Genomic DNA, 21,598 nt, shown 5'->3' on the forward strand with positions numbered 1-21,598 from the left:
TAGTCGTCAGCTCTCAAGATTGTCACCCAGCGGATACCACTGCGCCATGCCCCGGGAAACTCACAGCATCCGACTCCATCAGCATCTCAGGGCTGGACTTCAGCCTGGCGAGAGAATTGAGGAATCTTAAAGTCTGGATCTACTTCGATATTGGTCACTCCATCATGGAAAACACGGCATGCGCAAGAGCCACAGAAACCCGCCGCCGTCTCCAATTGTTTCGTCGATCAAGTTCGAATCTCCCCCGTGGGTCAAATTAGACAGGAAATCTCTCGATCGACCTGTAACCAAGATTACGAGGCTGTGCTGGATGTCTCAGCTACGATCCACGCGGCAGCGACCATCTCACAGGTCTCCCGAAGGTAGACGCAATAATAGTGCAGAATGCCAATAGATGACAGCCAGGATCAAGTTCCTCTGGTATAGCGGCTTGCCAGCTCCTCATGTCGGCGTCGATCTCAACATCGTCGTTCACTCAGAATGGGCCCTCAACTCCCCTCATTGTCGCCCTATTTCACAGTGGTTGCATCGCCATGGGCCCTCGTCAATTGAAAACAGCCAGACTTATAGTGAAGCCGCGTGTAAAGGCAAAAAGCTCCGTAAGCTCCGTGTCGCCGTGTCAGCCAGCAGTATCTTTAGCAAAGCGCCGATACCATGCACGCTTCCGATTCGGGCTACCCATGGCCCGTTGATTGGGCTAAATCGGGGGCCGACATCGCCGCTCTGCGCAAACTCACCGTCGCCATATGCCGAAAACCTGAAGACTAATCATTTGAAGTGGGGGAACTTGTCCCCCCACGACCACTGCCGCCTCTATCATCCATAGCAAGTCATTAGACATCACCATAGGATAATTTCACAAGACAAACACAGCCTTGTCCAAGCTCCGCACAGCTACTCATACAATCTGGAGACGATCAGGCATAGGCCTTTCCCTCTGCTGCGCTCCCATCATCCAACGCCACACTCTCTAGAGACAACAGGTTCCTCATCCAGAGCCACAATGACCCTGGGCCCTCAATGCTGGCGCTGCCGCAAAAAGCGCCTCCGATGCGACTCCTCCGTCCCCGCCTGCCGTAAATGCATCATCGCACGCACAGAATGTCCAGGCTACGGCGACAAGCGACCCATCGCCTTCCGAGACCCGCTCGTCCTGACGCAAAAGGGCGTCGTTATCCGGGTCCGGGATCGGGAGCCGGACGCGAAGGGCCAAAGCCGCGACAGTGACAGTGACCGTAGCCGAGGAAAGACACGGAGTAGCAGCAGCGCCAGCCCACCGGCGTCGGTGCTTGGCATCGTGTGCCGATCGCCGAGAACGGCCGGAACCGTGATGGAGTTGAGGATAGCGGCTGATGCCATGGAATATTGTGGGTAACAGCTTCCCCGTGTGGTTTACGTTCACACAAATTGTGAACCTCACTTTCACTCACTCCGAAAACCTCACTCACTCATACATTACCACTCACTCACTCATTCCTGTTTTCAGTGCTTCAATCTCACTCCCACATCTTCATTCTCAACTTCATTGCTCAATCAATCAACCAACTAATTACTTATTCACAGATAATCACCACGTAGCACCCGACCTAGTCCCCTACTCAACCTCAACGTCACCATATCAAATCTCCCCCCACCAAATAGCCTCACTCGCCTCCTACCTCCGCAACACATATATCTCTATCGCAGCCCTCCACAGATACATCATCGGACAGCCGTCGTCGTCGTCGTCATCATCATCATCATTGACTTCAACTTCATCATCAAGTATCCTATTCAAACTCTCAACCGACAATAAGACCCTCGCCACCTCCACATCCCGCCCTCCTATCAGGCAACATGCACCCCGGCCAGGCGATACATCCGAACTATCAAGGCTCATGGCAGCAGGCGACTTCAAAAGCGTCCACTTCGCATCCCAAGCAGCCGCCCTGCAAGCCTTAGGCCAAGAACTCTGCGCATATCACCAGCCTCGAGGGAACAGCTCACCAAACACCGCCGAAGATCCAGGGCCCAGCATCCTCCTCGGCATCATGGTGATGCTCACATCTCAGGTACACTCTATCTCTCTCTCATCCTCATCCTCTCACCATTCACCCAACATATAACAAAAGACTGACATCCCCCCAAGATCCAATTCTCCGCCTACGCCCCGTGGCAATCCCACATCACCGGCGCATGGAGCATAATCCTCACCCACGGCCCCTTCGCCGCCGTCGCCAACTCAGACCCAGAACTCTGCCGCCTCCTCCAGCAATTCGCAATCTTTGACATCTTCGGCACATCCACCCACGGAGCCATCAACGCCACCGCCCACTCATCGTCCGTCGCAGGCACGATCCTCGCAAGACAAGAATCCTACGAAGCAATCTTCCAAGACTCTGAAACCGACGCCGGCAATCCGTGGAGGCTGGTCCCCAACGACCTGGCCAAGATCCTGATCCGCATCAACGGGCTACGGGCACGGAGGGCACTATACCCAGAGACGGCGAAGCATCTCCCAGAAGGTCTATCTGCTGTGCTAGAGTATCTCGACACCTCACCGCCCGAGAACTGGGCCGCAGAGATCTCGGCGACTGCACAGGTCTCGCTGGCACCAACCAGACTGAGCGAGGACCAGGAAACAAAAGACGCCTGGGTCGCACTGATGACGACGTATCACAGCGCCGCGGCCTTATACGCCATCAGCAGCCTCGCCGGTCTCGGAACCGTACCAAGATCAAGCACCCTCTGGCCAGAAGAAGCCTCATCCCATCTCGCAAGAAGAGAATCAGCAGCATATAGCACACTAATCGCAGGCCTCCGCGTCCTCTTCACCCAAAGAACCCAGCGGCAACCCTCGCAGTTCCAAAACACATCACCAAATTCCATCGCAACCAGCGCGGGGCTGTTACACAAATTCGTCATCTGGCCAATGGTCATCGGTGGAATTCAGTCCACCCTCATCTACAACGATCAAGAAATCACAACCTTCATGTGCTCGGGTATGCAAGCGGTCGGTGAAGAGCTGGGCACGGTAAGCATGATAGACGGTGCTCGCCTCGTCGAGAAGCTACAGCGGGAAGCAAAGCACGGTCGCAAGTTTTCGTCATGGGACGAGCTGTTTGAGGGGACACCCTTGTTCTTGATGTGATTATACTTCGTACCATCTTCCTCAAGAAAAAACCCAAGGGTCACCCCAAGAATCGAATCGCGGGATCCGGTCGGGAGCTTGGGGACCATCCACTGATCCACCCCGCAAAAAGGGAATTTGGGATTTCAGGGTCTTGCCCAACCCTTCCGAGCAATACCGGGTCAGACAGCCAAGCGTCGCCGATGTGTCCGGGGCGATCGTCCGAATTCTCTGCATGCCTTTGAGTTGCAGCCGTTCGAGCCGCGGCCGATCACTGCCGGTACCACCAGGAATCTGAGACACGGAACGGCATCCAGCGTTTGCAATCTCTCACCAAATTCCTGCGTTCATCAAACATGGCCTTCTGATTTAGCAATCCGCGAACATCACAAAATAGGGGCACTGAGACAAGAGTGTTTGAAGTAGTCATATAATCCATTGGATATGTACAGGAGAAAAGGTGCGTGCACGACGCCGGTAAGCTGAAGGGTATCTGTCCCGAACAGCAGTCAAGATTACAAGTCGGTGTAGTGTGTCCAGACAAGCAAGGACCAGCGCCGGTGCGATTCTCACACAGCGTCTGGTCATGTTGGGGGCAACAGGTGCAGATATGCAATTGGCATGTCGGCCAATGCAAACCTCCCAGCAACAAAAAAAAAAAAGAACCAGAGCAGGCCCCCCAATGCTCGTGCAAGTGCGCCGCTAAGAGACGTGACGGAAGATGGTCGTAAAGTGCAATATGCCATTTGCTTTTGAGCAAAACCTCGTCGTCGTCGAACCTCGAAGACTCGCCCCGAGGGGAATCATGTTGCCGTCGTGAGATTGCCGCCCTGATCTATGTATCGTTCGTTCCGGAACTGTTTTTTCTTTGCTTTTCTTCTTTGATCGATTCAAGTAGCGTAAGCCAGACGCTTCTACCGCTGGATCTCGCTGACGCTGACGCGGCTTGATCTCCAGTCATTCGTGGGAGTCTGCTTTGAGGATCCGAAGCCGGGCATGGAGGCGAAGCGGCTTAGCCGCTTCTTGCTGGGTTCGGTCTGCGTCGGGGCGACAGTGGGCGAAGCAGGCTCGGCGTGGTGCAGGGCATTCACTCGTGGGGATGAGGACTCCTTGCTGCTAGTCGTGCCGGCGGATGAGGAGCCGGTGGAGGTGGGAGTCTGGTAGACGTACTCGCCGTCGACGTAAACTGCGTTGGAGACGAAAGTCGAGCGGCGATGGCGGCGACGAGTGTAGCGCTGCTCCAGACGGAAGAGCTCAATCTTCTGCTGGATACGTTCAAGGATACCGGGAGCCATTGTGACGGTTATTCGAGCGAAGACGTTCGGTAGAGGTTTGGAAAGCTTATTGTGTTGAGGTTGCTGGAGAGATTGATCTTGCTCAAAGTTGATGGCGGGACGAGGCAAACTCAATTGACTCGACTTGGGATGAGATGGTTGTGCAAGTACAGATGACGGGTTGTAATGTATTACGGGAGGACAATGTCTGTGAACGGTGGCAGACGCACGTCGTAATGTAGGGGCGCAACAGATCAGACGAAAAGCTTATCGGTCGCGGTAGGAATGGATGGAATGGAGGTCGCAATCTAGTGACACAGATGTCTCTGATGGCTCGGATGTGTTGTAATCCCCCCTTTCTGCCGGCTGGCGTTTGCGGTAAGATGTCTGTCGTATTTGGAGGACTGCTTGGCAGCAAGTGTCTGATTGTGGTGCCGTGATCGGGTGCTTTGGCTGTTGGATTTGTTCTTTTTTCTTTTTTTCTAATTCAGCGCTCTGTGGCTGATAGTAGCTTGGTGTCTGTGACCTCTGTTGGGAGTCGGTGCGGGAGCGAGGGAAGGAGAGGTAGTCAAAACGCCGGGCTTCGAGACCTCTGGTGTAGTTTTGGTGTATTAAGGTAAGTTGAGTTGGAACGAGTGGACTGGGTGGGAGTGTGTGTGTGTGCGAGTGAGAGAGATGTTGTATCCGGTCTGGAGTGGTTGGGATGGATAGAAAAAGATTGGAAGAATGGCGGCGGCGGCGGCTTGGCCCAAGGTGGTAAAGTGAGTTGAAGGAGAGGTAGGTACCTTTAGGTCGGGCCGGAGGGTGAGGTGTGGTCGGGTGTGAGGTGCGTGAGGTGTGTGCCGTGTGGTGTGGTGGTGGTGGTGGTGGTGGAAAGGGAAGAGAATGACAAGGTGCAAGGGAAAGGATTGGATGGCCGCGAAGGGAACTGCCAGACTGAAAGGGAAGGGGGGGATACTGAGGTACTTCGTGAGGTACTTCAAAAGGAGGGGAAAGAACGACTCGTGCAGGGAAAGAGTCGTCTACGAATCACAGATTCAGCAGATGGGAAAAGGTAGGTCCAGATACGGTTGCAGCTGCAGGAAGAGAACCTTGATAATGTTGTTACGGGTTGTTGGAAGGCACGGAAGACGAGAGGGAAAGAAGGAGAGGAGACGGGGTGTGGTGTGTGTCAACTTGCAGTGGGAAGGAGCAGGCGCAGGAAGCTGCAGGTGGCAGGTGTAGCAAGAGCCAAGAGGAGGAGTTCTTTCCTCTGGAGCGATGGGGACTGGAGGGAGTGGGGCACGGCGCTCGGGCTTCTGGAACTTGCCTTGGAGTCTTGGACGGTACGAACACAGACGGGGTGGATTCCGTGGGAGGGAGTTTTGTCCTGAAGCACTGGGCTGGGCACTTTGGACCAATCCAAGAAAGTTTGCACAATTGACAATTGGAGCCGCAGGTGCAGCACTGGGTGGTATGGTGCACTGCAGACAGGTGCAGGTCTGGGATATGCATATCGAATGTCACACTCAGCGTCGCGCCTGGATGCATCCAACGCTCGCTCCCAAGCTTCTCAAGAACTCTTTCAGCCACTGAGAAGCGCTGGAAAGATGGGAAAAGATGGAAAAGAGACGGGTCCTCCGATAGACTGGTTCATGCCTCGTTTCTTCGATGCCAGTTCCTGCCCATCGTTTCCTCTTCCATCAATAGCGTGGGATTGGTACCCACACCTCCTGGGTCCACCTCATCTCTACATGGATCCACTCTCCACGCAATCGCAGCCAACGATGTGGCGCCAGCCGGGACACCTTCCCTGTCCCGCCATGTGCTCTCCTGCCCTTTCCCACTTGCTCTTTCCCAAGCTTCATGGCTCCCCGGACGTTGCTTCTCGTTCTTGGTGTCTGCTCCGAGTTTCGTTCCTCTTCCGGTGGAGTTTTCTTGCACTTGCGGCCATTGTTCCCAGCTTTCCCAACTTTGGCTCGCGCAACTTTCACTTTGTTGGTTTCTTCAGCTCCGCCGTCGTTTCTTTGTCGTGATTTTTCTCGCCGTTTGCCTCGTGTTGACCAGGCCGTTTCAATCCGTCTGTATGTCACGTTTCCTTCTTCCTCTCGGCCACAACCGTCAGCCTCCCACGACCGGTCCTTTACTAAGGACACGAACCACGCGTTGACGGTGGAGGCTTAGACAATTAACTCCCGGGTCTCCGTCTGCTTTCTTTTGGATGGTTCGTCCGTCTCGGCCCGTTGTCGAATAATCCACCGCTCGACGGAAACCTCCAGAGTCGAGATTCGAGACGGGCCTTCGAAGCTCGACCTCACCACTTGAACGCTGCTCCCAAACGGTGACCCGCTGTGTCGATCCGGCCTGGAATGCTCCACGATGCCGTTAGTGATGCACCAGATGTTCCGTCCGGGTATTGTGTCCTGCCTCCCGCGCCTTGCTTGCGTGCTCTCTGACTTTAACCAAAATCCAGACTGCACACACCATCTCAGTCTCCCAACCACGTCTCGGGGTCCCAGAAACGACGAATACAGATAAGGCACCGAACCATCACCAACTTGACACCGAAAACCGTCGACCATGATACCATCAACCTCGTGTCTGCCCCTCCCGTCCCTCCCCTTCGCCACCCAGTTCCCCTGAACCTTCGCATTCGGCGTTACATCGCCCCATGAGCAATCGGTGGGACCAACACCCAGGGGTTCGTCCGCTTCGATCCCCGCCCTCCGAGTCAATCATCCCGGCGAAAACCTCGCCCTTTAGCGATATTGCAACTGCGCCGTCGGGTCAACCAGTGTCGTCAGTGCACTGCAACCTATCAGGCTTCAGCAAGCTCCTCTGTCCATCCCAGCTGACCGGATGACGGAATTTGGCGATGACTTCAAGACAGGCCTCATGAGCTACGTCTAATGAACTTCACGTGATTCGAACTTATCTCGGGGATAGTACGCTGACAGTCATAAGTATGGCTTGTTGAAGTGCGAAGCTATGTAGCACCTCCCTCGCCAGCCTAGAGCCGCCTTGCTCGGGATGATATCGCCTCGTACAATTACTCAACCTCCATATCACCGTCATCCGTCTCCATCTCAGCCATTGAAGCCTCGTAAAGATCGTCTTCTAGCTCGGGACAACGCACTCGCAAGCACTCCAGAATATCGACGTACCCCCCAGAACCATCGTTGCCGTTTGCCTCTTGCAAAATATGCTCCAGTGCAGAAAACCCAAAGGGCTCCAAAGGCCGCCGTAACGCCGTGATATCCACACCCGGGCAGCCGATCAAGGCTTCCATCGCCTCCATGTTCCCGTTCGTCACAGCATCAACCAGTGGTGTTGATCCGTCGTTGGCCGTCACGTCAAGTTCAATTGAGGGGAGGTCCAAGACAGCGTTCAATGTTTCTCGGTCACCATGCCGGGCAATAATATGCAATGCCGTCTCACCGTCTTCGTTCTGCACATTGAGCTGATGCTCGGGTGCTCGAGAAAGGAGAAACCGCAATAGACCGTGTCGTTTGCGAGACGCCGCAACATGAAGCGCTGTCTGCCGTACCTGACGATCCACGAGGAAGTCGACGCCGGGGTACATTGCCAAGAATCTAGCTGTAGCATCATCTTCGGCCCGCGCTATCGCGAGATACAAAGCAGTATGCCCAGCTTCTGACGTCTCACGATTCACGTACTCCTCATTCTCCTCCGCTCCGTCAAAATGCGCCTTGAGAATAGCTTCCACCACGTTCACTTGCCCGCGAAGGGCAGCGACGTGCAAGGGCAGCATTCCGTTCCGGTCCCGCGTCTCCTCCGCCGGCCGGATCTCTGGGTGGCAGCGCAACTCCGCGTAGCACGACTCGCATCCCACCGAGGCTGCGAAATGAAAAAGGGAGAACCGTCTCCTGAATATTCGGTGCCACGGTTTGGCGCCTCCCGGCTCGAGAAGCTGATGCACAATGTCCGGCCTGCGGTCCAAGATAGCGGCGTGGACGAGAGTCAGCCCTTGACTGTCCTTGAGGTCCGGTCCGACGTGGTCGGTGAGGAAGGCAAGCTCCTTCAGGGACCAGCTGCTGGATTTGGGAGGGATGAGGGCGAGATCCCTTGCGACTATGGGGTACTTCGCGCCCTCTTTCACCAGAATGTCGTGAGCCCAGATCTTGGCATATGGCTGCGAGTCTGAGTAGAGATCGCCCGGAGCGAAGAGGAGACACCCAACAACCGCATGGGGGACCAACTTCTCCCATTCAGGGCCGAAGCCCTGTTCAACGTAAGACCAGTCGTAGAGATCAAATTTCTTCAAAAGTATCGGAAGCCTCGAAGAAAGTGTGGTGGATAGTGAGACTATCGCTTTCAACGTAATGGTCTCCGACATGCTTGACCTGGACCGAAACATCAGGTCTGAGATCTGTTCGCGTAAGAGTAGTTTATGGGTTTCGACAGGGCCATCAATAATCGGACGCTTCGGCAAATTGCTGTGTAGCTCACTGAGAGTATTCTCAAACAACATCCTCTCCGCGAAACACGTAGTTTTGCCGTGACCGAGTCTCGTCTTGATGGCGATCGATATCCTGTCTTTGAGAAGTGGTAAGGTCTGATGGAGGCCCGAGACGTAGGGCACATCGAGCTGTGCCTGAGTCCCAGGTCCATTGCTTTGGCAGGGAGTCTTTTGGAAATCGAGAATATCTAGCAAGGAGGTTCTCTGGTGATGATGGACTTCGTATACGCTGTTCAGAAGCTGGACTGCGGTAAGTATATCCATACTGTCTCATATGATTAGCCTCTACTCAAGAAAGAAGCTGACATGGGCCTTACAGATCTTCGCAGTTCCAAAAAGTGCTAGAGCCATCATGATCTTGGCCGTGGGATCCCCGGTCGCTCGGGATACTCATCATGCTTCCAGGCTCTTCTTCGCCTGGAGCCCGTCTTCGTGTCCTTTTCTTGACTTCGCCAGGTGAACACTCTAGGCCTTTCGACAAACAGCGATCGCACTTTTGCGGCCATGTTCGAGGTTGAGGCAGGCACTTCGCAGCTCGCTTGTCAGCAATTTTCTGACCGAAGCCATAAGCGCTCTGCCGTACAGGCGGGGCAAGGTAAGCGCTTGGAAGAGGACCGAGATACCTTCAATTTGTGTTGTCTGCAAAGCTGGCACTTTTCACTGTCCAGTTTCCTTGGTGGTTTCTTTCGTTTGTTGGACTCTTCTTGAATGTCGCTCACATCTTGCGACGTTTGCAAGCTGAAGGGCAAAGGCGCAGGAGGTGGTCCAACCGGCGATCCGATGTTGGGAGCCGGGTTGACCGCCATTGAAACTCTAGTGAAGATCGATCTTTGACCGCCCGTCAAGCTAGAAAACAAGTCTGTTCTAGTTGAAGGTCAAGTAGCTTGGGACAACGGACTGGGCTTACACTTATTCACGATGATACTCGTAAGGCTGTCATGCAGACCGGGGTTGGCCATCGCACTTGTAAGTGCGACACACTCCTTCATGCACGCGAGCGGGACAGTAGTGGGGTTGACGAATGGCATTGCCGTCGCACTTTCACCGCACTTATCGCACTTATGTCGCACTCCAAATCGGTCTGGATGCGTATGATCATCGCACTCTGCTCACCCCATCCCATCCATGCTAGATCCGTGTCAGCCTTTTGTGAGGCTCAACTTTGGGCACAAGAATCGAGAGTGCGGGGTTGATGAAGAAACCCGGCAAGGTGATTTGAGGTTTTGCTATCCCTCGCAAGCCAAGTGACTGTATACTATCTACGTAGACAACACGCGTCCGTATCCTGAATTATGGAGATACTATTCCGCCCATACTTCGAATTATGTGACCTATCAAATGGTAAAGTTACTATCAACTTCTCCCATGTAGCTGCGGATCACTAGGTAGACCAATATTCACTACACCTCTCCATCCTCTCGACTGGCTTGGTGCTCCTCAGGAAACGCAGGCTCAGGCCTCGATCCATACGGTATGATTCTCACCATATGCCTCCTCTCCCCCTCCCTGAAATCCGGCACCGCGCTATGCGCAACGCTTCTCTGATCCCACACAACAACCGACCCAGCCTCCCACCTCACCCGACAACTGAAATCCAAACTCTTGACATGATTATGCAGAAACCCCAACAGCGCATCCGACTCCTCGGGCAAAAAACCCTCTACCCGCCTCGCAATCGTCGGATTCACGAACAAACTCGGCTCGCCCGTTACAGGGTGCCGGATCACCAGCGGATGTGTCGTCGATACGGCCTCGCGGAGAGCGCGCTCCGTGCCCACGCGCGCAACTTCACCTACGGAAGCGGAGGTGTGGAATAACCGCAGGCCGCGGAGGGTGGCGCGGTAGGCTGGGGAGAGGGCCGCGTAGGCTGCTGTTAGGGATGTGAAGGCCGTGTCGCCGCCGCCTGAGGCGGGCGTTTCAAGGACCCAGAAGAAGGTCGTTGAGGGGGTGTTTGGGGTGAAGGTTTGGTCTATGTGCCAGAGGTCGTAGGTTGTGCGGGGACCGAGGAGGGTGCGGAGGTTGCCTCTGCGATGAGTGTGAGTGATGAGTACATGTTGCTATATATCTATATGAGATGTGACGCGAGGATAGGGGATCTTACGCTTTCTCGTCTGCGTAGACGACGTGGAATTCTGGACCTGTGCCTTCTGGGTATCCCATCGTGGGGTGCTGGAAAAAAGGGCAAGCAGATCAGCAAATGCGTTCAAGCTATAGGGGGCTTGTCAATCGTACCTTGTGTAGAGGGCCATAGTGCCTCACGATCTCCTTTTGCCTCTCAAACCCAATGTCTGCAAAGTCTTGATCTCTCTAGAGAGACTGGTGTTATTATCCATTCACCTGGCGATGGCGTGACCATCATCACTCTCTATCCGCGATGGAAGACCTACAAAAACCAAAACACCCCTCTCGGCCGCTAGCAGCGCGACCTCATCCAGACCGGCCTTGGAGAGCTGGCTAAGCTGGACACCCCGGACTTCGGCGCCGACGCGGGGTGTGATGTTCTCCACTTTGGCGCCGCCGCCGTCCCGGAAGATGGAGGAGGCGGAGGAGGCGGATCGCGCGGCTTTGGCTCGGACACCGGGTTCTTCGGCTTCAAAGTCCGGCACGTCGATTGTCGGCTGGAAGCCGTCGGGCCTGGTGGGGAGGTAGGCTGGGTACAATGGTTCGGTCGACATGGTGGCTGGACTTGAATACGTGCAGCGAATGATAGTGGGAATGGCGAAGCACGCAATCTTTCGCTGTAGAATCTGCCGGTCGCCTGCTGTCGATGTATGTATATAGCCCTTCTCAAATGTCGACGAGACTCAATTAGGTATTATCGCGTCAGGTCCCGTCTCACTCGATCGGCATCATCCCGACAAACGTGCTTGCGGTTTACAATCACCGCGAGGTGCACAGTCGAATCGTAGACGCAGGATAGGCTCTCATCTTACCATTCGGCGGGAGACCGACGCGTCACGGCATAAGCCGGCGAAATGGCGACATTTTACGTTGTATCCCTGCCCGCCGGCGGACGCTTCCCCGGAGCTGGGATAGCCCATGGAACGCTACGACTCGGCAACGAGAAACAGAGTTTTGGCTAACGGTTCGTCTGAATTTCTGCCAAAAAAGCAGCTGATCCGTCCCAAATCTTTTGTTATTTTTCCCGATTCTGTTCCTTCGTTTTCCCCATTTCATCATGAAAGATGGTGATGTTGCCATCTGACCCTTTGCCCCAGTATTATCGAAGGATTTTCTTAAGCGTCGGTGTGTCCCGACGTCTTGTCGGAATCTGTCCGCTCGAGGGAGTAGTTTTGGCATATGGTGATGGCGAATGTCTGAATGATCAAGTTCAAATACGACCCTGAAAGCCAGTGCTTAAACACCCGCATGGCCATCGAAAGCCTGCCCGAGGAAACATTCTGGATCTGAACGTCATCCATCCGAGCTACACCACGAGGCATCACCAACAATGACAAAGACCGAGCCCGAACCGGCCTCGGCGGAAGCCAGCCCAAACCTCACGAAGCCCTCGATCCCATGGCTAGCCAAGATTCACCCCTACTTTGAAGACGCAGAACACGTCCTAGTCCTCAAACTCGACATCCTCCTCCTAACATGGGCCTTCATCGCCGGCCTCATGAAGGACATGGACCAGTCCGCAACAACAGCAGCATACGTCTCAGGCATGCAAGAAGCCCTCTCCCTCTACGGCAACGAACTCGTCGAGTTCACAACCTACTTCTCCATCGGTTACGCCCTCTTCATCGTGCCCTCCCAACTCATCCAAACCCGCGTCCGCCCGTCCCTCTGGCTTCCATTCTGCGAAGTCGTCTGGGGCGCCATCACCCTCGCGACATTTGCCGCCAAGAACGCCCGAACCGTGTTTGTCCTGCGCTTCTTCCTGGGCGTGTTTGAGGCGACGTCGTGGCCGGGTATCGTGAACCTCATCTTCAACTGGTACACCCCCTCCGAACTCGGTAAACGCCTCGCCATCTTTGGCGTGAGCAGCCAGGCGGGGAGCATGTTCCTCGGCATCCTCCAGGCCGCGCTCTACAAGAACCTCAACGGCGCGCACGGTCTCGAGGGTTGGCAGTGGCTCTTTGTTGTCTCGGGTATCATGACCATTGTCTGGGGTCTCTACGGGTTCCTCGTCATCCCCGACGCGCCGACCACAACCCGCGCCCTCTGGCTCACCGCGGACGAACGTGTGCTCGCTGCTTCACGTATGAGGAAGTCAGGGACGACGACACAGGAGGTCATCAAGGGCAAGGCCCTCTGGTCTCGTGTGCGAAAACTCTTTACCTCGCCTATTACGTACCTCTTCCTCGCGGCATACCTGCAGTTCGCTTGGTCTCAACGCGCAAACTCGTATTTCTTGCTCTACCTCAAGGGTCTCAAGGCCGCGGACGGCACGACGGCGCTGTACTCGGTGTACACCGTTAACCTGATCCCGCTCGGCGGCTACGCGATCTCCATCGTGGCGAATATATCTCTCAACGCGCTGAGCGATTGGAAGGACTGGCGGTGGCAGGTTGCCGTCGGCGCGGCGCTGCTTCAGCTCGTGGCTACCTCTGTCCTGGCGGCCTGGCCCGGTGGAAGGGGCACGATTATGACATTCTACTTCTTGACGTATGCGACTGCGGCGTGGGGGTACGCGCTGCTCGCGTGGCTTGCGATCATCTTGCGCAAGGAGCCTGAGGCGAGGTCGGTGATTGTTGGACTTGCGGTGACGCTTGTGTATGTTGGGCATGCTACTATTCCGCTGCGGGCATGGAGGACGGCTGACTCGCCGAGGTACCCTATCGGGTTCCCGCTGGCGGCTGCGTTTAGTGTTGGGAGTATCGCTTCGATCCTCGGGATGTTGTGGTATGTCCGCAAGTATCCCGATATTCTTGACTTTGGTCTCAATTGGAAGTCGTTGAGGGAAGCTGGGGATAGTGTTGCTACGTTGGAGAAGGTGGATGTCCAGAGTGACGATGGGCAGGAAAGCCAGAAGAAGTCTGCCACAGAGGCGACAAAGGCTCTGTGAAGTTACGCAGAAATCTCAACTCATTCTTTTGTTATTTCACATTATTACTCCTACGCTATCTGGTGATGAACTCCCATCCATTGAGAGCCTCTCATCGTGTGTTACGAAACCGCTTCGTGCGTTGTCAGTCGACGGCGGGACTGATTCGACTCCAGCTCCACATCCAGACCAGCCCCCGAAGCTTGAGTGAAGACACCATCTCGCACCACGAAACGTTGAGACTTGGAGGCCTTTGCTAAACGTCCAACATCGCCATCAGTAGCAACCTTCGCGTCGTGAAGCAAGTCTGCCAGCTCGGGGCTTTCGGAGATCTGCGCTACAGTATGCCACGCATTCTCAGGCAAGCTGTATCGCGTAGACCTGAACAGGACCGCAGCCGCAGCAAATGAGGCCAGGAAGACAAGAATTATCCCTACGACGGCTAGATAACCCCTGAATCGCCATGGTATCGAAGTCAGCTCAAACGTGACCACATCCGCAGTGTCCATCCCAGGTACGGCAGTATTGGGAGAAAAGGCGCTGAGAAAGTCATAGTAGACAAGTCGGGCAAGGGTGAAGTAAACAGCCTGCATCGCGCGAGCCGGCGATCCCGTCTCGTCAATGGTATCGCCAAAAAGACGCTCGTAGATCACATCGCTGGTGCCGTCCTGGGAGTCGAGATTGGGAGCGCAATTATGACAGAAGGCGATGGGCATGGAGGGCATTCGGGCGTAGGTGACGCGGTCGAAGAACCATTCCAGACTGCGGTCGGCGGCATACTGTTGCCACTCAGAGCCATCGCGAGCGTCGGCCACGGCCGAGTCTAAGTTGTCTTTACTGATCGTCAGGACTTGGCGGTCATCGTGGGATAGGGAAGAGGGGTCCCTGACGGCGCCGAGTTGCCTGCGGACCGCGCTCGTGTCATAGACCTCTCGCTCTACATCCCAGTCGTAGGTCGGTTCTGTCCTGTTGCTTGAGCTGGTTGCGGAAACGTTGAGATACTGAATCGAGTCCGGGTAGCTATTAGGAAGAACACGTTTTTAGATACTGCAGCACAGGAGAATCTGTTGGAACAGTTCAAGCTCTAAAAAATTCGGGTACTCACTTGTAGAACTGTGCACACATTGTCATGTTGAAGTTGATATACTGGTCTTTGCCAACGGTGTTAGAATCAACAAGTCTGATATGCAGAGACTCCCTCGTCCACGGGCCGGAGCCAGTCGAACTTAGCACCTTGACAGTCGACTCCATGCTATCAGAGCTCATATTTCCTTGGATTCTTCCCGCATCCCACACAATCCTCATCGTCGTCATCCTCGTGGTATTCCGAAGTGACCAGTCAAAGGACGTCCAGTTCAGCGTCTCATACGCGCAAATCTGCCAGTCGTATCGATTGCCCATGTACCCCGTCACAGGACAACTAAAATTGAAGTTCATCTCATCCGTCCACGTCAGCCCCGCCGCAGCCGCCGCGTCCACGGTGGGATCGAGCCGTATCGATCCGCAAATGTCGACGCCGTCTGTGCCGTTGCACGGGCGAACGTTGCTGAGCTGCGGCCTCATGCAGATGAACCGCGTGTCTAGGACTCTGGCCATGCCTTGGAACTCGAGGAGCGACTCGCGCTCCTGCTGCGATGCTACAGGGAGGAAGGCCCTGACTGTTGGTCCGGTATCGTCTAGTCCTTCTCCTTCTGCTGCCGTACCCGTGTACTCTGCGAACGTTTCCGTAAGTCGCGGTCGTTGGATCCAGTAGTTGTGCGCATACCCGGAGACAGCTTCAGGCGGCTTGCCGCTCGAGTGGTTCCCCGGGATAAAGGTATACGCATTGGATATCGAATCAGCAAAAGCGACAACCCGGCGCTGCTCGAGGTCTGCTACAAGGAGAGTGGATGTAAATTGCGCAGCAATCGTCGTGATAGCCAAGAGCGCCAGAACCAGGCGGACTAGTGGCTGCAGCGATGAGCTCGTGAGCGCGAGAAGACTGAGCGAGAGGGGTCCATCGCTGGAGAAGCGCGCGACCGATACTTGGGCGATGTCTTGGAGGTATACGCCCCTCCGCTCGACCGCGGCCGACGCAATCATGGCCGTGGCCGCGGTGGCCAGTATGCCTATCGCAGTTCGGATGACGACGGCGGATAGAGTTATGCTCAGTTGGAGCCGGTTCGGGGCGAGGACCCATTTCCGCCAGCGGACGTCTTGGTGGGGTGCCCACCATAGCCATGAGATAAAGGCGACGGCACCCGCGAGGAAGAGCAACGAGATGACGAGACTGAATTTTAGAAAGAGACTTAGGCGTTTGGTGGGCCGCTTGAACGTCTTCTTCGGCTTGAGGCTTGCGACGCCGTGGTCTGGTACAACAGGGCGAATTTGACTGGGCTGTTGGCTCTTGTTGGAGTTGAGTGGTGAGTGGTCTGCCGTGTCGCGATCCAGTGGCTGATACATCGTCGGCTCTGAAATACAGATCGCAAGTCGGTATGCGAAATTACGCTCAGTCTCATCGCCAACAATTCCTTTCACACCGAATCTTCACTTCGATGTCGTGATTTAAGATTACTCTTGCCGCCACACAAACGAAATATGTTCTGCAGGATCAGATTCACTATGGCTCCGTCATCCAGCCCTGTGGAGATCTCCAGTGAGGGACTCAGAGTGAGGCTGCGTGCTTATTTATATCCACTGAGCAACGCAGCCGAGCCCCAACGTACGACCACTAGGCAGTGATTTCTTGCAGGGTTAATGGGGGAAGACCATGATTGACGTGTAAACGCAGGGGAGTTGCCACCATTCAGAGGCTCTGAAATTTCGAAATTGCGGCCCTCCGACTTTCTCATGCACCCAGGACCTGGCATGCATGCGCGACATCACCATGGCGAACATTTCTTGACGCTTAGAACTGCCCGAGAAACTGTGCAGTACACATCAATCCAGCGTGATATTGGATTCGACCATACGTCTCACTTCGGCCATTAGAAATCCCGGAAGTTGGTAGAGAGTTGCACAGGTAAATGAAGCTTATTGCCACTCTTCTCCAACATGTGTGGGTATGCCTACAACCTCTGGCCGGAGGTTAGCAACAGAATTCTCACAATGATTGGAAATAGAGCCCAAGGTTTCCTCTTCAGAACATGGGTTCTCTACCTCGAATTCAATCTCAAAAGATACACAAAACCAAAAGCCCCTAAGATAAACTGGAACTCCCTAAGCCGCAAATCTTTCGATCCACTCAGCGTTCGCAGCTCACCAGTCTCACAATTCGTGCACGGAACATGACCGTAACTTTCCAGCACGTCTTCCGCTAAGCCAAGCCGCCTAAAATGATGGGATCTTCAGTGATTCCTATTATACGAACCCCATAGATTCCAACCAGCAAAACTTTACCTGGAGTGGAAGCACCTTTTAACATATAGAAACTAGCAATTTGCATCGTTTGTATGATACTCTGTTCAATCGGATCATAATCGGGCATTTCTGGCTGAATAGACTACTTTGGTAGGAAGGTTACGGTGAGTGAGTTAATGCTGAGTGCACGCCTTGCTAATCGGAGAGTCCTCTGATAGCGCGGCCTACAAAGATACAGCGTGGACACTAACATCCCGATAACACCCACGCGAGCCGAGCGAAGGGAGAATGTCTTGCTTTCAGACCGCTCATCCAACTCACCACCCGGAGCTCACCAAAAAACAAGGGCGAGACACCTCAGGAAATACAGTTGAACCTCTTCTGCTGTTGCTGGGCTGTCAACATGGCAACGGCAAAAATCACGTTGCCAGAAGACCTGGGTTCGAAGTCTCTACTTATGTTTGACGACTTGGTTTCCAAAGGGAAGCTATTCTACAGCGAATCTAAAAGCGACATTGTCTCCCACAACGGCTTCGAGGTGCGAGAAAGCCTTAATCTCTTTCCAAAGGCAATCGGTATCCGAAGAAATTTCTGACCAGACCTCACCAGTTCGAGTTCCGCATTAGTCCAGCTTTGAAAAGAAAGCCGTATCTGGAGCGAGATGATCCCAAGCGTACGGCAGACAAGGGGCCGTTTCTGACCCCAGATCCCGACTTCGTTGTTGCGCAAGTAGGGTCTCATCATGCACTGAAGCTTAATCTGTGCTGTATGTATCGGCCGGCATTCGTACTATATACCCGACTTTTTGAGCCTCAGACGCAAGACCTCAACTTCGTTGACGTTGAGGCTGCACGTGCCGTGATGATTGCACTCAAGCCAACTCTGGGGCCCCAACTGATGATCTATAATTGCGGCGTCGACGCCGGATCATCTCAGGGTCATAAGCATGTGCAGATTTTTCCTCAGCCGACTCACTTCTCACTGTATCCTCAGAAGGCGACGTCTGAAAATGGTAAGAGACTTGAATCTCAGGTAGAAGCGGCCGCTAAAAAAGTTCCTAACGCAGAAATCAATTCGACCATTGCTGGGGTTCCCAACCTACATTTCGTATTGCGATTACCCCAGGCAGCGACCCATGAGCAGGCCTGCCACAGTCTTGAAAGACTAGTATCCGCAGCAAGAGAAATTGCAACAAATTATGGGGAACGAAGTGACTATAACGTTATCATGGCTGAGGACTGGATATGTGTGGTGCCGCGGCGACTTGTTGGGAAGGACGGAGTGGGAGCGAATGGTGCTGGCATGGTAGGTCTGGTGTGGCTCCGAGACCAGACAGAGAGGGACGGTTGGGACTCTTTTGGTTTAACAGATCATCTTGTTCAACTTGGTGTATCAAGAACCTGTGTACCAAGAAGATTTAATAGCAGTGCGAGAATACCAAAATAGGACAAGGGCTACCCCAAAAGGCGTACGGCTGGTCGCAAGGCAGGAATTGTCGTCAGCCAGTTTGGCGAAGCTACCTTGACTCAGTGGTTCATCTTCGGATTGGCAATGATTCTTCCGAGTATCTTGAAAGCGGGAGTCTCTCTAGGCTGTTGTGCAAATGAAGCTAGGGGGGCATCCTCGCGTCACCCTGTTTGGGACTTTTGATGTATCCTGTCGGATGCTGGATTGCATCAGAAAACGTCCGTGCCTTTTCCAATTTTCTCATCCAATTCATGTACCCTGAATCATGAATATGGCTGTTGAGAAACATCCACTCTTCAGTGTCTTCGTCATGACTTAATGGCTGTGGACGTCTCTTAGAGAAACCTCGCTGCTGCTGTTCATACTCAGAGACTGCTAGCCAAGTTAGTTTGGGCCTATGTCGACAGACTAGTCCCAAGCGCCGACAATGATCGCACATTGGACGTTGTTCTATAGATTCATTCAAAATTTCACTTCCAGTGTAGCTCTAGGTAGAAACATGGGGACGGACCGGGACATTTTACACGACGTCCTATGATGCATTCACTTTTAGCTGGCTGGTCATTTCTGACTATAGGTACTAGTAATTTTACATACCTCTGCATGTACGGCATCCGCTTCTGGCCCGATAGTCCCCGCTTCTCCGCCGACGCGGCGGGCCATTGGAGTCGGCCATGGTCTGAATATTTCTTCTACTACGACACGACAAAAAGGGACTTTAGTATTCTCTAAATGGGATGAGAAAGTGGTGACTCCCTCAACGGGGCTGCAGCATGTTGACGGCATGTTCAGTATTGAGCTGCAGATAAGGCCTCGAAACCCTAGATGAGAGACCATAACAAATAGGGGCGGAACTCGTGAGCCTCAGCGGAGGAAGCCTGACTCAGTCTCTTTACCCCGCAGATACATACACCATATGTGGGTGAAGATAGGCGACGATAGGCATAGAAGAGAATTTGGTTCGGCTTCGGTGTGAGCGCGCCGACAATGTGGCATCGGACTGGGGTCGCCGTTTCCACTTCCCCGCCGTGGGCTTCTTATCTCGGACACCTTTGCCGTGGGGGGCCTGACTCCGAGCAGGGAGAGCGGCCCTCGATCCGACGTCGGAGCTGAATACGACTTGGCTCCCAGAACTCAAAATCGACATCATTTCGCCATAGTCCTCTGACTGTGAACTTTTGTTCGCAATAAACCGAAAAGGGTAAAAGCCAAGATGCCTGACCTGCAAGACTCAATATTGATCGTTGGCGCTGGCACCTTTGGCCTGTCAGCAGCGTATCACTTCACCCGTGCCGGGTACAAGTCCATCACGATTCTCGAGAAAGGAACATCCGTTCCCTCGTCTCTCTCGGCGGGCAACGACGTCAACAAAATTGTCCGCGCAGAATATGAAGACCCCTTCTATACTGAGCTGGCCTTGCAGGCCATGTCGGAATGGGCCGACAACGAACTATTCGCGCCGCACTACCACCAGACGGGGTACCTCTTAGCCAACTCAGCAGCAGCGCCGGAAAAGACGAAAAAGACCCTAGCTAAATCTCTTGAGAGTATTCGAGTGCATCCAGCTTGGGCTGGTAGGATCAACCCGATCAAGAACAGAGAAGATATCGCCAAAGCTGCGCCGGCACTGGACGGGCCCATGGAAGGATGGGAAGGGTATTTTAATCAGTTCGCGGGTTATGCGCATGCCGCGAATGCGCTCAAGGCAGTCTATAAATACGTCAAAGCCCAGGGAGTCGAAATCCACACTGGGGAGAATGTTGCGAGCCTCACGTATGACGGGGACAAATGCATAGGCGCCCGCACGACTTCCGGCAAAGACTTCAAGGCAGCGACAACGATTCTTACGGTCGGGGCTTCGCTCGGAGACGTGCTCCCGTCCGTCGGCCGTCAAGTCACGGCAAAGGCATGGAGTGTCTTGCACATACAACTCCAGCCGGAGGAAGCAGCGCGCTTGAAGGGAATACCGGTCACATACGCTCGGGACTTGGGTTTCTTCTTTGAGCCAGAACCCGGCACGGGCATCCTCAAGCTCTCCCCAAGTGGTGGAGGCTACACCAATTACTCGACGACGACAGGCCTGTCCACGCCTCCCGAGAAGAACGACTTCGTGCCCGAGGCTGACGTGCGTCGAATTCGAAAGCTGCTCCAGGAGACCCTTCCGGGCCTGGCTGATAGGCCTTTTGTCAACCAGCACATCTGCTGGTGTGCCGATACGGCGGACTCGGATTATGTCATCGATGCTGTGCCTGGGAAGAAAGGCCTGTATCTGGCGACAGGCGACTCGGGCCACGGCTTCAAGATGCTTCCGGTGGTTGGACAATGGATCAAGGACTTGGTAGAGAAAGGAAAGCAAGATATCGTTCGGTGGAAGTGGAAGGAAGGCAGTGATGCTGGTCAGAATGTGAGCTGGCGTGCGGGTGAGGTAGTGGACCTGAAGGATATACAGTAGCCTTCGATTGAAGAAACAAATACTTATTTCAATCTGTGATGAGAATTCTTTATTCAAAGTCTCAATGATTTTCATTTATCAGTGTTCTTCACGGATCTAGATCATCCCTTCAGAGCGGTCTCAATCCGTGTTAGACCCATCTGAAGACGCAAAGATGTTGACGTCAGCGCTACATAATCGACATGACCGCCACATTTTCCGAACGTCAGACTACGAATAACACGTGGTTATGATCATAGAAGAAACGAGTGAGAGAGCCCAGGCTGTCTTTGTCGGCGAGTTGAGCGCGTCATGACCATGGGGTATGTCCTGAGAGTAAGCTTTTATCAGATGTTTATAAGTGAATGTGCCCAGGCGATGAGTTCTCTCTAGCCCATACAAGGAGTGTCACGTAACAGGGATAGTAACCGCATCTCACAAAGTGCCCGTCACGTACTAAATTATGTATCTATCTTAAATATCGTATATATAGACCTTTTTTTTTTATTTATTTCTATTTTAATATATT

General features: G+C 53.9%; 9 protein-coding genes across 9 annotated transcripts; 4 read left to right on the forward strand and 5 right to left on the reverse strand.

Annotated features, from left to right (window-relative positions):
• Positions 1–1,003: 1,003 nt before the first annotated feature.
• CCOS01_07307 (uncharacterized protein) lies at positions 1,004–3,130 on the forward strand (the record flags this gene model as incomplete). The annotated part of the gene is made up of 3 exons (XM_060455473.1): positions 1,004–1,367; positions 1,564–2,051; positions 2,129–3,130. 3 exons carry the CDS (start codon positions 1,004–1,006, stop codon positions 3,128–3,130), a joined length of 1,854 nt encoding a protein of 617 aa, XP_060313365.1.
• An 893-nt stretch (positions 3,131–4,023) lies between these two features.
• Positions 4,024–4,404, reverse strand: CCOS01_07308 (uncharacterized protein; the record flags this gene model as incomplete). Its single annotated transcript, XM_060455474.1, has 1 exon — positions 4,024–4,404. One exon carries the CDS (start codon positions 4,402–4,404, stop codon positions 4,024–4,026), a length of 381 nt encoding a protein of 126 aa, XP_060313366.1.
• A 3,007-nt stretch (positions 4,405–7,411) lies between these two features.
• Positions 7,412–8,740, reverse strand: CCOS01_07309 (ankyrin-2 ankyrin; the record flags this gene model as incomplete). The annotated part of the gene is made up of 1 exon (XM_060455475.1): positions 7,412–8,740. One exon carries the CDS (start codon positions 8,738–8,740, stop codon positions 7,412–7,414), a length of 1,329 nt encoding a protein of 442 aa, XP_060313367.1.
• A 415-nt stretch (positions 8,741–9,155) lies between these two features.
• CCOS01_07310 (ankyrin-2 ankyrin) lies at positions 9,156–9,648 on the reverse strand (the record flags this gene model as incomplete). The annotated part of the gene is made up of 2 exons (XM_060455476.1): positions 9,156–9,368; positions 9,466–9,648. 2 exons carry the CDS (start codon positions 9,646–9,648, stop codon positions 9,156–9,158), a joined length of 396 nt encoding a protein of 131 aa, XP_060313368.1.
• Positions 9,649–10,242: 594 nt separating this feature from the next.
• CCOS01_07311 (uncharacterized protein) lies at positions 10,243–11,517 on the reverse strand (the record flags this gene model as incomplete). Its single annotated transcript, XM_060455477.1, has 4 exons — positions 10,243–10,867; positions 10,944–11,011; positions 11,075–11,149; positions 11,230–11,517. The coding sequence occupies 4 exons, from the start codon at positions 11,515–11,517 to the stop codon at positions 10,243–10,245; spliced, it is 1,056 nt and encodes a 351-aa protein (XP_060313369.1).
• Positions 11,518–12,293: 776 nt separating this feature from the next.
• CCOS01_07312 (uncharacterized protein) lies at positions 12,294–13,853 on the forward strand (the record flags this gene model as incomplete). The annotated part of the gene is made up of 1 exon (XM_060455478.1): positions 12,294–13,853. The coding sequence occupies one exon, from the start codon at positions 12,294–12,296 to the stop codon at positions 13,851–13,853; it is 1,560 nt and encodes a 519-aa protein (XP_060313370.1).
• Positions 13,854–13,954: 101 nt separating this feature from the next.
• On the reverse strand, positions 13,955–16,274 carry CCOS01_07313 (uncharacterized protein; the record flags this gene model as incomplete). Its single annotated transcript, XM_060455479.1, has 2 exons — positions 13,955–14,852; positions 14,938–16,274. 2 exons carry the CDS (start codon positions 16,272–16,274, stop codon positions 13,955–13,957), a joined length of 2,235 nt encoding a protein of 744 aa, XP_060313371.1.
• A 1,300-nt stretch (positions 16,275–17,574) lies between these two features.
• Positions 17,575–18,617, forward strand: CCOS01_07314 (uncharacterized protein; the record flags this gene model as incomplete). Its single annotated transcript, XM_060455480.1, has 4 exons — positions 17,575–17,709; positions 17,781–17,900; positions 17,982–18,192; positions 18,238–18,617. 4 exons carry the CDS (start codon positions 17,575–17,577, stop codon positions 18,615–18,617), a joined length of 846 nt encoding a protein of 281 aa, XP_060313372.1.
• Positions 18,618–19,851: 1,234 nt separating this feature from the next.
• Positions 19,852–21,090, forward strand: CCOS01_07315 (FAD dependent oxidoreductase; the record flags this gene model as incomplete). The annotated part of the gene is made up of 1 exon (XM_060455481.1): positions 19,852–21,090. The coding sequence occupies one exon, from the start codon at positions 19,852–19,854 to the stop codon at positions 21,088–21,090; it is 1,239 nt and encodes a 412-aa protein (XP_060313373.1).
• Positions 21,091–21,598: the final 508 nt, after the last annotated feature.

This window comes from Colletotrichum costaricense (assembly GCF_030867565.1).
Source record: "Colletotrichum costaricense strain IMI 309622 chromosome Unknown Scaffold_7.1, whole genome shotgun sequence".
Taxonomy (NCBI): Eukaryota; Fungi; Ascomycota; class Sordariomycetes; order Glomerellales; family Glomerellaceae; genus Colletotrichum; species Colletotrichum costaricense.